At 50.3% G+C, this 15,767-nt stretch overlaps 2 protein-coding genes across 2 annotated transcripts; both read right to left on the reverse strand.

Moving 5' to 3' along the window:
* Positions 1-1,484: 1,484 nt before the first annotated feature.
* Positions 1,485-4,742, reverse strand: FCER1G (Fc epsilon receptor Ig). Its single transcript, XM_006048473.3, has 5 exons — positions 4,582-4,742; positions 2,642-2,733; positions 2,449-2,481; positions 2,008-2,028; positions 1,485-1,841 (listed from the first exon to the last, which is right to left on the reverse strand). Exons 1-5 carry the CDS (start codon positions 4,628-4,630, stop codon positions 1,779-1,781), a joined length of 258 nt encoding a protein of 85 aa, XP_006048535.2. The 5' UTR covers positions 4,631-4,742; the 3' UTR covers positions 1,485-1,778.
* A 546-nt stretch (positions 4,743-5,288) lies between these two features.
* On the reverse strand, positions 5,289-14,781 carry NDUFS2 (NADH:ubiquinone oxidoreductase core subunit S2). The gene is made up of 14 exons (XM_006048474.3): positions 14,626-14,781; positions 13,726-13,832; positions 10,586-10,776; positions 8,996-9,116; positions 8,735-8,847; positions 8,227-8,301; positions 7,982-8,059; positions 7,756-7,841; positions 7,432-7,551; positions 6,619-6,748; positions 6,131-6,226; positions 5,876-5,959; positions 5,687-5,744; positions 5,289-5,499 (listed from the first exon to the last, which is right to left on the reverse strand). Exons 1-14 carry the CDS (start codon positions 14,718-14,720, stop codon positions 5,462-5,464), a joined length of 1,392 nt encoding a protein of 463 aa, XP_006048536.1. The 5' UTR covers positions 14,721-14,781; the 3' UTR covers positions 5,289-5,461.
* Positions 14,782-15,767: the final 986 nt, after the last annotated feature.

Below are 15,767 nucleotides of genomic sequence, written 5' to 3' on the forward strand. Positions count from 1 at the left end.
TTCCATATATCTGTTCTTTTCCAAATTCTTTTCCCACTGAGGTTATTATAGAGATTGAACAGAGTTCTCTGTACTGTACAGTAGGTCCTTGTTGGTTATCTGTTTTAAATATAGCAGTGTGCATATCTCCATCCCAAACTCCCACTCTATCCCTGTCCCCCTCTTCTGTATATTAATCAACCTCTTCAGTCTGGCCTTCTAGCCCCTTACCACTCAAAATTACTTTCTTCCCCTTTCTTTCTCAGTATCGTTTTTGTTTTTTTTTTCCGCCCCCCACATGTGGTAAAACATGCAGGGACAGAGATCTGTCCCTCACTTGCAAGATGACCTTGGACAGGTTAATTAACTTCAAAGAGCTTGAATTTCCTCACAGGGCTAATGAGTGGATCAAATGGTACAAGCTGGAAACACTGAAGTGTCAGTCACCATGCAGTGCAAAGTACTGCCCAGCACGGGGTGGAGGTAGGGGGAGATGGGGGTAAGCCTGGAGACCTGGACCCATTTGCACAGGCCTGCGGGATCAGAGGTAGGGCTGACATCACAAGGGACTCAGATACTGCCACAGAGTCCTGCTTAGAAACGGGACCGGCACTGACAAGGGGCATCCCTTCACCACCCACCCGTGTGCTCAGAGGAGCTGGCCTCCTACCCGGACCCGACTTGTTCCTTTTTGCCTTATTTGCTCGCATGCTCAGTTGTGTCCGACTCTGTGACCCCTCGAACTGTAGCCTTCCAGGCTCATCTGTCCATGGGATTTTTCCGGCAAGAACACTTGAGTGCATTGCCATTTCCTCCCCCACGGCATCTTCCTGGGCCAGAGATCAAATCCAGATCCCTGTGCCTCCTGCTTTAGCAGGTGGATTCTTTACCACTGTGCCACCTAGGAAGCCCTCCCCTTTGCCTTACCCTCCTCCAACTCCAACCTGGCCCCCTGAGGTCCATCTTACCCCAGAATCCACAGAAAACATCTTCCATTAAACCCTCCATTGGGAGTCTCACACGCGTTTGTCACACCATCCCTTCTGCACGTTTGGCTTTCCAGCTCTGCTAATGCCCATATGCATGTGTATTATGAGATGTGCTTACTCTGCTCCCTGTAGCCCACTCTGATCTGGATTGGTGACTATCGGGGGTTGGACAGCCAGGCTTGCCTGCAACCCAACCTTGTTCCCGTTGTCAGGCATGGAGGGCCATGCTGGGTGAGAAAGTCATTTCTTGGGTTTGACTGTTCTGAATGTGCCTAGACTCCCAACACATTACTCCTTGCTCCAGCTCCATGTTAGAGAACCTGGGGGTCAGAAGTTTCTTCATTCCCCCAGTCACAGTCAGCATTCATTCCTCAATCAAGTAAAACAACCCTGAAGTCTATTAGACTACGAGCTCTGGCAGGTCAGGAACCGAGTTTGCCTTACTCGAAATGGTATCTTCAGTATCCAGCCTAGGCTAGTAGAGGCTGAATAAATATCTTACATGAATGAATGGAGTCCAGTCTATGGTGTCTTTATTGATGTTAGTCCCTTCCCACTGTTTAGTAGGACCTGGGGGTGGGGAAGAGGGAAAGGGTGGCATAGAGGGGTGAGACTAGAATATAGACATCAGTGAAGAGCATCTGAGGTCTGTGACAAGGAGGAATCACTGGTGATTATTAATGAGGGGCAGAGAGTCATTACAGGGGAAGAGTCAACTGGCATTTATGGTGGGGAGGCATATGTGATGCCAACCACAAGGGCTGGGAGGAGAGCGTTTGAAGGAAGTGACAAAGGGCATCTGTTCTAAAGCTATTGTGATGGTTTCTCATGCTTCAGGGTCTCATAAGTCTCCTGGGTCCGGGTGCTCAGGCCCTGGAGATAGAGGTCAAAAGACAGTCAGGAGCTTGAGCCCATCACTGGGTCTCCTAGCCACCCCCGCAGGCTCCACCCCTTCCAAAGGTCACTCAGAAGCCCACCCTCTTCTGCTGACTTCCTGGACAGGGAGTCCAGGTTGGGGTGGGGAGGCAGGTTCACTTACCGTGTAAATGCCATCTGATTTCTGTAGAGGCAAAAGGGGCAAAGCATTAGAGACCAACATGTCCCACAGGACCCCTCAACATCTTGCCCTCCCAGGGAGGTATTTGGCCAGGGGTGACTGGTTCCCTCAGGCCACTCTGGGGCATGAACGCACATTTGCCCATAACACTACCAACACACGTACATACACAACATTCAACTCTCTCATGTACTCATTGTCACTCTACACTTGACTCTTCCTCGTTGCCTGCTGAATATTTTACTTGTGACTTGGCTAGCTGGCAGGGTGGGTAGGATGAGGTGGGAGGGGGCCTCTGAAGCTAAACAGATCAGCACCTGAGTCCCATGCCCCACCCCAGAGACCACAGACCCCAAGGCTAAAACCCTAGAAGGGCTGAGAGTCTGAAAAATGGTTGACACCCCTTTGAGGGTGGGTTCATACCTCACTGGCTGTAGCTGCCTTTCGCACCTGCAACTGGAGGAAAGTCATTAGCAAAGGTGAGGTTGGTTGGCCCAGCTCCCCCTCCAGACTTCACGGGGGACTTCAAACCCCCTTTCCCCTTGCCTTGAAGCCATGCTGCCACCAACCTCCCACTTCTCCTTCCAGCCCTCAGCCCACCCTGCCCCTGCCTTACCTTGAGTCTGCAGTAGAGCAGGGTGAGGACAATGCCATATAGAAACAGGATGGCATCCAGGATATAGCAGAGCTGAGGCTCTCCCAGGGCCGCTGAAGGCAGAGAGCGCACGCATCAGGTCAGGGGCAGCGGGGGAGATCTGGTGCTCAGAGGAGAGAAGGGAAGGGCTCTGGGAGGTGGGACGGGGCCTGAAGGAGCACCCTCCAGGGGAAGCAACTTCATCTTCCTCTCTGGATTCCTGTTTCTCTTACCTCTCAGTTTTCTCCCTCACCCGAGGGTAGGGGTAGGACAGGAGTGTGAAGGGGTTCGTTGTGATGCAACTTATAGTCTCTGAGAGTCGAGAGCCTTCCCCTTTTAGCCCCCAACCAACTTTTTAGCACTGTGGGTTCCTTAGGCACCACTGAGCACTTCATAGCCCTCAAGGGACCCATTTGTGTTCACTGGGCTGAAAACCTCAGCCCAGAGGGGTAAAGTGAGGGCAGGCAGTGACAAATTTCAGCAAAGAAACCACAGGGGTGTCTTTGCTAAGTCCTGTGACCTGTGGCTGAGGGCTGGACAGGAAGGATGTGAGCTGAGGAAGGGAGGGAAGGCAATCACTCTATTATTGGTCATCTAGCCTCAGCCACATTGCTTTCCCCTTTCGCCACCCCCATCCTGAGACACTTAAATACGTAAAAACAAGGTGCCTGCTTTCCTTGGCCTTATGGATCCCGATGGCTCTACACACAAGGTTGAGTGAGCGTCTCGGCCCAGGCTCAAGGGAATGACTACAAGCAGTATGGATTCCGGCTCCGGGTACTCTGCCCCGTTACTCACTCTGGGCCACCGAGAGAGGAAGTTTTGTGCAATGAAAAAAATCAAATAACGTCTGAGCTACAGCCTCTATCAGCTCTGACCCCTATCAGAAGAGCTCGTGAGCATGTGATATGCCAGTTAAGTGTGCTTTATGGTGTGACGTTCTTCAAGACACAGCATTGCATAAATCTCAAAACTACCCCTCGAGGGAAACATCATCGCCATTTTGTAGATGACGAAACCGAGGCCAAGAAAAGAAATTCTTCAGGGCCACAGAGTAAAGGGACAGAACTTGAATTCAAACCTAGGTTTTCCACTTTTAAAGCCTGCACCCTCTCTTTTATGCCTCAGTGGCCCTACTACCTCATCTTATGGCAGCGGACTGGCCCCTCACTTAGACCTTCCCTCCACCTTCACAGCTGGGCTGGTGGAAGTCCATCCCACTCCATCTTTTTTAATTTCCCCACTTCCCTTTAAGTTTCACTAACCTCTTCCTCCCCGAACCCCAGCTGTGACCATCCTGTCTTAAAAAAACAGACAACTCCGAGAGAGCAAGAAGTAAGAGGTCAGAGAATGATGGAGCCTCAGAACTACAGAGACCTTCCTTTTCTGCCTCAGTATTTCTCAGCTGATGCTCCCAGCTCTCTAGGCCTAAGCGTCGTGTGCTGCCTGCCCTCATCTCAGCTGCGCCTTAGTGAAAACCCCTTAGAGGCAGCAATTGTGTTTAACTATCCTTGCCTCACCCCTAAACACAAGGATAGGCCCCTGCCTTCCTAAAGGGGGCTTTATAATTGTTATTTAACCAGATAGAGATCAGTTCCCAATGGACAAGACCAAATGCACCCCACAGAAAACGCTCATCATGGGAAATGGAAGCTTTCCCCCGGACCAGCTTTTCACGTCAAAGAACCACTCCTCTGCCAAACTGAAGCCTTATGGTGTATTAGCCCTGAAAAAATAACAAGGGGACAAGAGGGAACAATTTCTGTGCCCTGATGGGGACGGGGTGGGACCAGCCTCAGGGTCTCCGTGTCCACCTGCCCCATGCCGGCCTCCCTCCGTCTGTTCCCACCTTGTCCCTCAGACACATGCCCTTGATTCCCACCCTGGAGCCCTGCTCCCCGTCCCTCATCAAACCCTCTCACCTGCTTGTTCAACCAAAAGGAGTAAGAGCAGGAGCACTGCTGGGATCATCCTGGCCAGGGGCTGAGGGGCCGAGAGCTGGGGATCTGACGTTCTGCCTGCACTGCGCAGCTGTGCTGTGAGCAGCTCCCTGACCACAGAGTTCCCCCCTTCCTGCCACGCCTTCCTCCGAGCTCTGGCCCCTTCCCCTTCCTGCAAGAGAAAACGAGCAACTCCCGGAAGGGCCAACTAAGGAAGGGAGCTAGGAGATCTGAACTCTCGTGCCTCCGTCCTTCAGTGACCAAGCCCCTGTCACCATGGAAAGAGGGACGCCCGTGCTTGGGAAAGGCTATCTAAGAAAGGCTATCTAAACCCACCTTCTCACTCCAGCCCTGTCCAGAGACAGAACGGTGATAAACTGCCCCTCAAGATTCTCTAAGACCCCATGATAACCCTTCTCTCCCATCTGGAACTCTGTACCCAGGCTTGACTTGAGGAGTTTATCAATTAGTGTGGGCAACAAGGTTTGGGCAAAGGGGGGCAAGTGAGCGGAAAAGAGGAAACGGGGAATGGAGAAGTGGAACAAGAGTCAGAAACAGGGGTGGAGATGAACAGGAAAAACTGCCAAGGACTGAGTCTAACAGAGAAGTAGATGGTTAACAAACGCCCTAAGTTTCTCTTTAAAGTGAAAGACAGTAAGACACTGGGAAAGACAAACCAGAAATTTGGGTGTGGGGCCAGACGTGGCTAATTTATTGTGATTTCTCCTTTTCTGGTACATGCACAGAAAGCCTGACAGCTAAGCATTCATGTACGTGTACACACACACACGCACGCACAGTCCCATTTCCAACGATGGAGAGGCTCCACAGAGGACAGGGAGGTCCAACACTGTTCCCCTGCTCACCGGTCTACTTCTCCAAACACAATATCTTGGGTACCTAGGAGGTCAGGGGAAGGAGGAAAAAAAGTGATGTTACCAAGGATCTAGCAGTCCCTACAGTGCCCAGGAGACAGGATCTGCGTCTATGCCTGCAGTCTGTTGAACAGAGGTGTTCGGTTTCTGTTCCCATCAGAGTTCCAAAGCCCCCTGACTAGAAGCCCTCCACTACACAACCGGCCTTGTACCTATGATGGCAACGACGTCCGCCAACATGTGCCCCTTGGACATCTTGTCCAGACCAGCCTGGAGAGATTAAGACAGCAAGTATTAGGCAAGAGGAGCAAGGTGGAGGAGAAGGAATGAAAGTTCATAAAGATCTCAACCATTACTGGATTCACGTATGAACAGTTAGAATCACTGAGGCTGGCTCTTACCAGATGAGCAAAACCAGGAGCCTTGATCTTGCATCGGTAAGGGCGGCTGCTACCATCAGACACCAGGTACACGCCAAACTCTCCCTGTCCGAAGAAGGTTGCCTGCCTTCATTAACGGGAAGGACACTTTTCTCTGCCAGCAAAATCCTTTCTATTCACCCTCATGTCCTCTCTTTCACTGATGAACGAGAGTTTAATTGCACATCTGTCTCCAGTCGCCCACTGCACACAGTCTCTCCCCCTGGCCCGCCTCACCTTGGGCGCCTCAATGGCTGTGTATGTGGCTCCTGGGGGAACTTGGTAGCCCTCAGTGTACAGCTTAAAGTGATGGATCAGTGACTCCATAGACGTCTGGAGAAAGGAACAAGGCTGCATCAGTAAGCCGGATCCAAAGTGTATGGCAGGCCTTTGCACACACAGAACATAATCTCTATCCCCAGGGTGTCTAAAATCCCCCATGTAAGTCAGTGAGCAGAGAAGATACAGAAAGAAGAGAGGAGAGTATTGGAGGTTAACAATCTTACACAGAGAATTCTTTGAAAAAGGAAAACTGAAAAGTAGGATTTAATCCAAAGACACTCCTCCCCAGTCACTGCCCCTCATCACCCCCGCTTTTTTCTATCCCTGTAGCCAACTTGGGCAAACTTCGGAAGATGATGAGGGACAGGGAGGCTGGTGTGTTGCAGCCTGTGGGGTCACGAAGAGTTGGACACAACTGGGCAACTGAACAACAACGAGCCAACCTTCATTTCTGCTCGTTTTGGTGGAGACACTTTGGCATCATCAACCTTGATCTCCCCAGGAGGCATCTTGTTCAGACACTGTGAGATGATTCGAATGGACTGGCGCATCTCCTCCACCCGACACAGGTATCTGAAGGAGATGAGACGGACTAAGAACAAGAGACAAGCAGCCAGAGGATTGGATGTGAGGCTGGGAGAATGCGCTGGGCTGAACCGAACAGTGCAGGTAACTTTCTTCACTCCCCTAGTACGGCATCTCTGCTTGGCCTGGGCACCTATATAAAACCTAGTCTTCTGATTTCAGCACTGGGCCCTTTCCCAAATCCTCTCCTAGTTTTCTCAGGCTATGTCCTGTAGTATTTCCCTCTTTAGCTACTCTCTTATTAAACATTTTTTTGCAGGTGAGAGTCAAATTGACTCAAAAGGAAAACAGTAGCAAACTCTTCTTGGGGTCAATAAAGAGCAGTGGAATTTGAAGCTTAGAATCTAGTGGAAAGAGCACTGGATCAGGAGGCTTCTAATCTCAAGCATTACTGACAGAACAGTCCCAGGCTAATCTCTAACTTTTATGCTTCAGCTTTTTCAGCTATAAGATGCGGCCAAAACTAGTTCTACCCAAGACATAAGGAGAATGTAAGGGTAAAATAAGATGCCACATATGTGAAAGTACTTTAAAAAGCAACCTAATTTAATACACACAGGTGTTCTAATAGATACTATAAAGTATGAGAAAAGAGAAAGTAGCTAAGAGAAAGGTTTTAGACAGGGAAAAAACCAGGGGGACAATGGGCTAAGAAAGGATTTGGACCTTACCTATCATAGCAGTCCCCTCGAGAGCCAATAGGCACATCAAACTCCACCTGGTCATAGACATCGTAGGGCTGGGTCTTCCGCAGGTCCCACTGGATACCCGAGCCCCGGAGCATCACCCCACTGCAGAGAGTGCAAAAGAGTCAAGGGCCACTGTCCACAGACCAAGAAAGGAGGCATGCTCTCTTCCTCAGGCTCCCCTCTCCCGCCCGCACACTCTGGGCATGGGATAGAAAGTCAGCCTGGCAAGGAAGGTGCCACAGCTGAAGCCAAGATATTAATCTGGAACCCACCCACCCCTGAAGAGAGAAGTCTTATTCCTCCCACCTAAAACCATAGTTCAGTGCGTCCTCTGCTGTTACAACCCCGATGTCGACTGTCCGATTTCGCCAGATCCTGTTGTTGGTCAACATCTGTTGATCAAGAAAACTGCTGTATGAACACTATTCAAGACACTCCTCAGATACCTCTGTATTTCTTTACAACTGGGGACTAAAACCCCATGAACCCTTCCTGGGGGAAAAGGGATTCTTCCCACTGACTCCTATCTTACCTCCTCCAGCTCGTCAATCCGAAAAGAAAAGTTCTTAGAAAACTCATAAATGTCATCCATAAGCCCAAGGGGTAGGTCCTAGAAAACAATCAGAGGATCAACAATGAGTACAGAGGCTCTGCTAGGGAGAGCCAGCTCTGCCTCGGGAGCACAAGGTTGACACTTCCATCTGAAGTGCTGCCCCCCAGTGGCCACGGAGGACACAAGCAAGGGCTGGACCTTGAGGCCGGCAGCTTCCTGCTCACCTGGTGCACACCTCCTGGCCTGACGTAAGCAGCATGCATCCGAGCCCCAGACACGCGCTCGTAGAACTCGAACATCTTGACGGGACACACTGAGTTAGTGACAAAGTCCTGGGTCCCTAAGTCCCTAAGTCCAACACCATGGTGGTTTACTCCCCCGCCTCCAGCCTTCTGGGGCCCAACCAACATTTCACAACACAAAGCTCCTTAAAAATATAACCCAGGGGATTCCCTGGTGAAAAAGTGGCTAAGATTCTATGCTCCCAAGGCAGGGGGCCTGGGTTCGATCCCTCGTCAGGGAACTAGCCCCGTGCCACAACTAAGACCCCATGCAAGTAAATAAATAAAAATACATAATAAAAACTTAAAATATATATATATATATATAAAACCCAGATTAAATACACCTTCTCCCCGTAAATGTTCGCGTTCCTTTTATTCTCGCATCCTTCATACCTGCTCCATCTCAGGTACCTCCTCCCCTTTTCCCATCCTTTCCGCCTCCTCATACCTTCTCCCTTTCTTCAAACATCCAGAAGAAAGGGGTCATAGCCCCAATGTCCAGGGCATGTGTGGTCACAGCCATGATGTGGTTCAAAAGCCGAGTGATTTCTCCAAATAGCACTGTAGAGAGGTGAAGACAGGAAGAGATGGATACAGGAGCCAGGGATCCAGGCTGACAGAACAGTTCTGGGCTCAGTGCTCCTGAGACGGGGGGCGGGCTCTATGCGATCCTCACAGTGGGCCACGGGAAGAAGGGGCTGGGGCGCACCTCGGATCCATTGTGCACGAGGAGGAGGCTGGATGTTGAGCAGCTTCTCCACGGCCAGTGAGTAGGCCTGTTCATTACACATCATGGATACATAGTCCAGCCGGTCAAAGTACGGAAGGGCCTGGGACGAGGGAGAAATCTGGGTCACATCTAACAGGCCGAGGAACCCTCAGTCTGGCTGCTAGAAGCATTGCTCTCAGTGGGCATCAGAGGCCAGCGCTACGTAAGTCTTCCCGATCTCAGAAGCGGTGGAGGGGGTGGAGGGGGGAAACCCTGATCTGTCGGGTTTGCCAATTTCCATGGTAAAAATACTCCTACAAGGTCCCATTTTCAACTACCAACGCTACGTAACTGAACAGACAGCACTGGGCAGGGTACCACAGCACCACGCAGCACTGCCACTACACAGATGCCGCAACAGCAAACGCCCAGCGAGCACGGCACAGAGGAATGCGGCCAAGTAACGGAGCCGGGGACTGTCACACTTCTTACCTTGATTTTTAGTATCTTAACCTGCAAGCTAGCATAATTTAATTTTTAATGATAGCTGTGTTTAACAACTGGCCCACAGAACTGAATAACAATCTGTTCTTGCGAGCCAGTGTGAGCTGGTTGCAGCACACCATTGCCAACCTTGTCTTCTGGGCCAAGCGACACCTCTGTCCAAGAACAAAGTCTATCTGAGATACTGACAGGGAAAGGTAATCTTAGGAGGAAATTAAGGAAGAGCAAGAAGGATGGAAAGAGACAGAAAGGACTCATCCGCACAATACCAAGAAAGCTAAGTCCCAGCTGTTTACTTCAGTTTCCAGGAAGGAGGAGGAGCTAAGACGCCTCTCTTTGGAACAGCCAGTTCTTGCCCTGATGTCACTGTGACGCGGGATAAAGCTACAGGGGTTAACTCTGTGGAGAACAGGACCAGAAACCATCATTGCCGGGACTCTTTGGGAGAATCACATTCTAGTCAGCTGGTTCTAAATCCTAACTCCATCATCCTGTTATCAAGAGCTTTCTTCTGACAGTAAGAAGAAAAACTTCAGATTCCTATCCCAGGATCCAGTTTCTTCAAATCTGACCCTCACTATTTGGGTCACAGAGTTCTCCAAAAACAGCAAACTCTCACAAACTCCCTCCCGGTCACTCTGACTCACTGAGTATTTCGAAAACAAACTTAGAATGCTGGAAGATACAAGAATCAGCTGTTAGTCCTGGGGAGCTGACGTCGCTCTCCTCTTTCCCTGACCCCAGGGACGCCAGCTCTGACGTACTAGCATGATATGAGGGCAGGGAAACTGAGGCACTGGAGTAAAGGTAAAGGGGCCAGCCAAAAGTCAGCCAGAGAAGAGTTAGGAGTGTAGCTCTGGCTCCAAAGCCTTTCTGTTGGGTAAACCAAATCCAGATGATTCAAGCCCAGCATCCCCTGCCACATCTCTCCATCCTCCCAACCGAAACTGTCCTGATAACCTCAACAGGGTTCCCTCCCAACCCCCACAACACCCTCCTTCTCTGGGCTTCTGGGCCAGCAAACCGGCAAAGCCCCAGGTTAAAGCATGCCCAGTCCTGTCGGCAGGCCCCGTTCGCCCCACACACCTGCAGATAGGTCTTGTATTCAATGAGCTTCTCAGTGCCCCGGTGCAGCAGCCCGATGTGGGGGTCGCACTTCCGCACCATCTCCCCACTCAGCTCCATCACTAGCCGCAGGACTCCATGGGCTGCTGGGTGCTGGGGCCCGAAGTTCAGGGTCAGGTTCGACACCAGTGTGTCCTTTGGAGGGTCCACATCTGAGAAGTGGGAAATAGTTGAGCCAAATGGTGATTCCTTTGAGAACCCCCAAAAGACAGCAAGGAATCGCATCTCCCTGTATACTTTCCATCTCACCATTCCACATCCTGCTAATTTCCCAATCTTTACCATAACCAAGAGGAAGACCATCAGCTGGGGAAAAGGGAAAGAGATCTAAACTTTCTGATGAGAGGGAGAGGGACCATGAACCTCACTCTTTCCACATCTCTCAGAATACCTTTAAAAAAAAATGATAGACAACATTTATACAGTCCCTATAATATGCCAGGCACTACTCTAAGCATTTTACTTATTTTAATTAATTTAATCATTTCAACAACCTTATTAGTAACTATCTTACTGAAGAAACTGAGGCCAGAAAGGATAAATGAATTCCCCCGAGTTAGTAAGTGGCAGAGTCAGGATTTAACTCAGCCTGGGCAGCTTCAGACTCCACACTCTTAACCACTAAGATACACTGCTCTCCAGCTGTATCTGCTGAATGTCCAACTAATTGGGAAATGTATATGGCACCCCACTCCAGTACTCTTGCTTGGAAAATCCCATGGACAGAGGAGCCTGTTAGGCTGCAATCCATGGGGTCACTATGGAGAAGGCAATGGCACCCCACTCCAGTATTCTTGCCTGGAAAATCCCATGGATGGATGAGCCTGGTGGGCTGCAGTCCATGGGGTCACTTTCACTTCTCACTTTCATGCATTGGAGAAGGAAATGGCAACCCACTCCAGTGTTTTTGCTTGGAGAATCCCAGGGATGGGGGAGCCTGGTGGGCTGCCATCTGTGGGGTCACACAGAGTCGGACACGACTGAAGTGACTTAGCAAGAGCAAGAGCAATACTTCATTTTTACCACTACTAATTGACAGCTTGTACCCTCAAGAGGCTTACTATTTAGTTTGGGAAATAAGTACATATGAGAAACTAGTAACACAGGTCAAATTTACAAGTTGCCAAGTAAGTTGCTTGCTGCTGCTGCTGCTGCTAAGTTGCATCAGTCGTGTCTGACTCTGTGTGACCCCACAGATGGCAGCCCACCAGGCTCCCTCATCCCTGAGATTCTCCAGGCAAGTACACTGGAGTGGGTTGCCATTTCATTCTCAAATGCATAAAAGTGAAAAGTGAAAGTGAAGTTGCTCAGTCATGTCTGACTCCTCACGACCTCATGGACTGTAGCCCACTAGACTCCTCCATCCATGGGATTTCCCAGGCAAGAGTACTGGAATGGGTTGCCACTGCCTTCTCCGGTAAGTTGTTTAGCTAAGTATTTAAAGAAAGGAAAGAAGTCTGTGACGACTTCGTGGAGGCAAGATATAGGCTGCTTCTTAAATACAGGGAATGATTCAGATAGGAAGAGAGAAGAGGCATCCTAGGCTATGGAATGAACATATGTCAAATCTTAGAAACAAGGAAGTAAGTATCTGTAGAATTCTTATCTACCAAGTGGCAGAAGATTAGTGTTGGCAGGCAGTGGGGGATATGGTTCAATTATCAGGATTATTAGAAACGCTTAGGGAGGACTGAGCACAAGCCAATCACTACACTGAGTGGTTTATGTTACTAGCATCTTTTAATCCTTACAATAATGCTATGAAAGTAGGTACTTCATTCACTAGTAAATGGAGGGTTGAGATCTGAAACCAGACTCTACTTATGCAACCAAAATTCTTCACCCTGGGCTTTGGAGTCAGACAGACCCAGGTACAAATCCACCTGTGTCCTCGATCACCTTTTAATTTCCCTACACCATGATTTCCTCAAAACTGAGATAATATCACTCTCATAGGGTGCGTTTCCTTGCTGTCTTTGGGGGGTTCTCATAGGGTTATTGTAATGACTAAGTAAAATAACAGAGAAGGCAATGGCACCCCACTCCAGTACTCTTGCCTGGAAAATCCCATGGACGGGGGAGCCTGGTGGGCTGCGGTCCATGGGGTCGCTAGGAGTCGGACACGACTGAGTGACTTCACTTTCACTTTTTGCTTTCATGCATTGGTGAAGGAAATGGCAACCCACTCCAGTGTTCTTGCCTGGAGAGTCCCAGGAATGGCGGAGCTGGGTGGGCTGCTGTCTCTGGGGTCGCACAGAGTCGGACACGACTGAAGCAACTTAGCAGAAGCAAGTAAAATAATGCATACAAAAAACACTGAGCACATGATAAGCACTCAGCTATTATTACTGTTAAGTTTTCTGAAAGGTAACTGGAAGTTCCTCTAAAGGTTTTTGAGCAAAAGAATGAATGACATAGTATAAAACAATGTTTAGGGAAGATAAAGGTGATGACATTGTACAGGACAGCTGAAGGGGAACTAGATCAGTGCAGGAACCCATCAAAGAGATTCCCAAGATAATCAAGGTCTAATATAAAATAAACCAAACCAACAAAGGGCAAGATAACCAGATGTGAAACATTACTACAAAAGGATCTGCATGGTTTGGTGACATATTGAAAATAGACATGGGGGGGAAGAAAGAAAAAAGAGCCAAAGGTGACTAAAAAGTTTCAATCCTAAGGGATTAGGAAAATGAGGGAGTCATTGATCAAAATTAAAAATCACAAGAAGGGCTAGTTTTATGGCGGGGTAGGGGGGAGTTTCTTATTTAGAAAGGTTTCATTTGGGTGCCAGTGGGAAAAAACTCCTTAGCACGAAATATATTAAACCTCTGGAAAAAGCTGAAGCTAAAGATATAAATATGGTAGGGATCTTCAAGGGTTGTCTGGAATCTCCTCTTTCTTTTCCGTTGGAATATTCTACTTGATAAATACCTCCTATTATCATTATTATCATATGTGGTGAGTTGCAAGTAGACTATTGCAAGCAAAAAGAGTTGGGGGCTAAATTTTGCCTCAGACAGACAGCTCAAGAGCACTCAAAAATCAGGGTAGGGCAGGGAAGTATATGGGTTGGGACAGTGACCCTGGGCACTCACCATTCCAAGGGGGAGGTTTCCAGTGGGCTGTTTCCTTGGTGGGGTACATGACAGCACCCCCATACTGCTCTGCCCATTCCACATCTGGCTGCCACTGCCGAGCACCCCTGGGGAGGTAATGACAAATCCTAGACAAAAGGCCTGAACAGTGCTTGGATCCTCTGTTCCCATTCACTTTCACATGGGCCCTGGGAAGGGTGTCTGGGATTCATCAATGCCAAGTTCGTGACAGAGCTGTGTAACTCTGGCAGAACAAACTGGAACTCTAGAAGTTCCGTTCTTACTAATAACATTCCCGGAATCACTTCACCCAACAACCCTATGGATGCAAAGATAGGGATCCCAGGTCCTTTAATTTCTGGTCATATTCATGGTTTCCATCTTAGTGAATACGAATCCAAGAAAGGTGTTTATTCAAGGTCAACCGAAGAGTAAGAAAAGGGGGGTGGGGCATGCTCGCTCCTTGGTTCTGCTCAAGTATGGCCAGAGGGATGCACTGAGGCCCGGGGATTCTTGGTTTACGTTCCTCCTTTAAGTCCATCGGGGTTGTTTTCCTTTTCTTTTATAGCGTCTAAGGAGACTTTTCACCAGTCGCGCCCCACCCCTGATGGGGTTGGTAGGAGCAGCCGGGCGTAAGGGGGGTGGGTGACATATAGCTAATGCTGAGGGGCAGCGTCTCCCTCCACATGATTTCAGCCCTGGCAGATCGAGCTGAAACAATCTTTCCTCCTTCCTCCAGACCAGGTACCGCTGGATCCTGGAACCCGAGAGAGCAGGCCAGGGAGAGGGGTCACGGGCCCGGGTCATTCTTTCCTAGGGGGTCATAGGGCCCGTGGAGCTCCCCGATTCGAGAAACCCCAGCCCTGGAGACGGCGCAACGGGCGCCGCCCTTGGTCTCACCTGCTGGGCTGAATCGGCAGTCGGACCCCAGCCCCGGGCCGCAGCACCTGGGCCGCGGCGCCCCGCAGGCGGCGCAGAGCCCTGAGCGCCGCCATCTTGCCCGCCGTGCACTGCTGGAAGGAGAACCTGGCGGAAGTGCCCCTGGCGCGCCTCCTTGCGGGCTTCCCGCGTATCGGCGCCACGCACCCGCCCTTTTGCAAGCTGGCTGGGTCGCCGCTCGCTAACCTGACACTATCCGGGTTCTGCGCCTCGGCTTCCCTTTCGCTTAAACACCTGAGGCTGGGGACCGTGCTTCCCACAGCTCCTGACGGGCTCTTCAAAGGCTGAGCCACAGAAACTTGCCACCGCTGCCGTTGGCAGCGGCTCCCCTCACGAAGCCCCGCCGCGCTGCCCGTGCTCGCCTTAGAAAGTGTCCTGCCGCCCGGTCCCAGACGCACACTGACATGGAGACCCTTCCCCACTTTTTGCCTGCGCCGCTCTGTTGCTGTAGTCCTGCCCTTCTAGGGTAGCGCCGGGCTTTACCAGTTACCTTCTTATCCCCAAATCCAAAAGATTTGGAGCAGAGGGAGCTAGCTAATTTCCAGATGGCCTAAATGGGTTAGGGAAAAGGGGCCCAAGTGGGACTGGGCGGGTCTGAGAACTCCCGCCAAACCTGAATGGAAAAAAAGAGGAGGAGGCCAAGGCCACCAGCATTGGAACAGGCTGCTGGGGTGTGTGGGAGTCGCCCCTCTAGCGGAGGAGAGGAGGTCCCCTGTAGGTGACCCTGATATCTGCCAGCTTTCCAGAACCTACAGAATTGCAGACTCGGTAAATGCCCTTAGTGATTCCTAGCATCCCACTTCCATCCCTGGTCAGTCCCTTTTACCTCATGTGTTTCTGACCTGGCCTCTCCCGTGGCCAATGGCATAGAAATGTGGTACCATAGGAGTCTGATCCCAATTCTGTGCGGTACAGACAAAGAGGAGTTTCCCAGCCTTGGATCTGGTTCCTGTTCTCTCGGCCTCTAAGCTGAGCTCCAGCTGGGCCACCCGTTGAGTTTGCACATCCCTTCCACTTGGGGTCTGGACAGAGGCTTTCCCCCAGTTATCCCCCAGAAAGAGTCCCTGGGCCAGAGCCCACCAGCAGTGCCGCAGGGTGAGACA

The sequence above is a fragment of the Bubalus bubalis genome, chromosome 6 (genome assembly GCF_019923935.1).
Source record: "Bubalus bubalis isolate 160015118507 breed Murrah chromosome 6, NDDB_SH_1, whole genome shotgun sequence".
Taxonomy (NCBI): domain Eukaryota; kingdom Metazoa; phylum Chordata; class Mammalia; order Artiodactyla; family Bovidae; genus Bubalus; species Bubalus bubalis.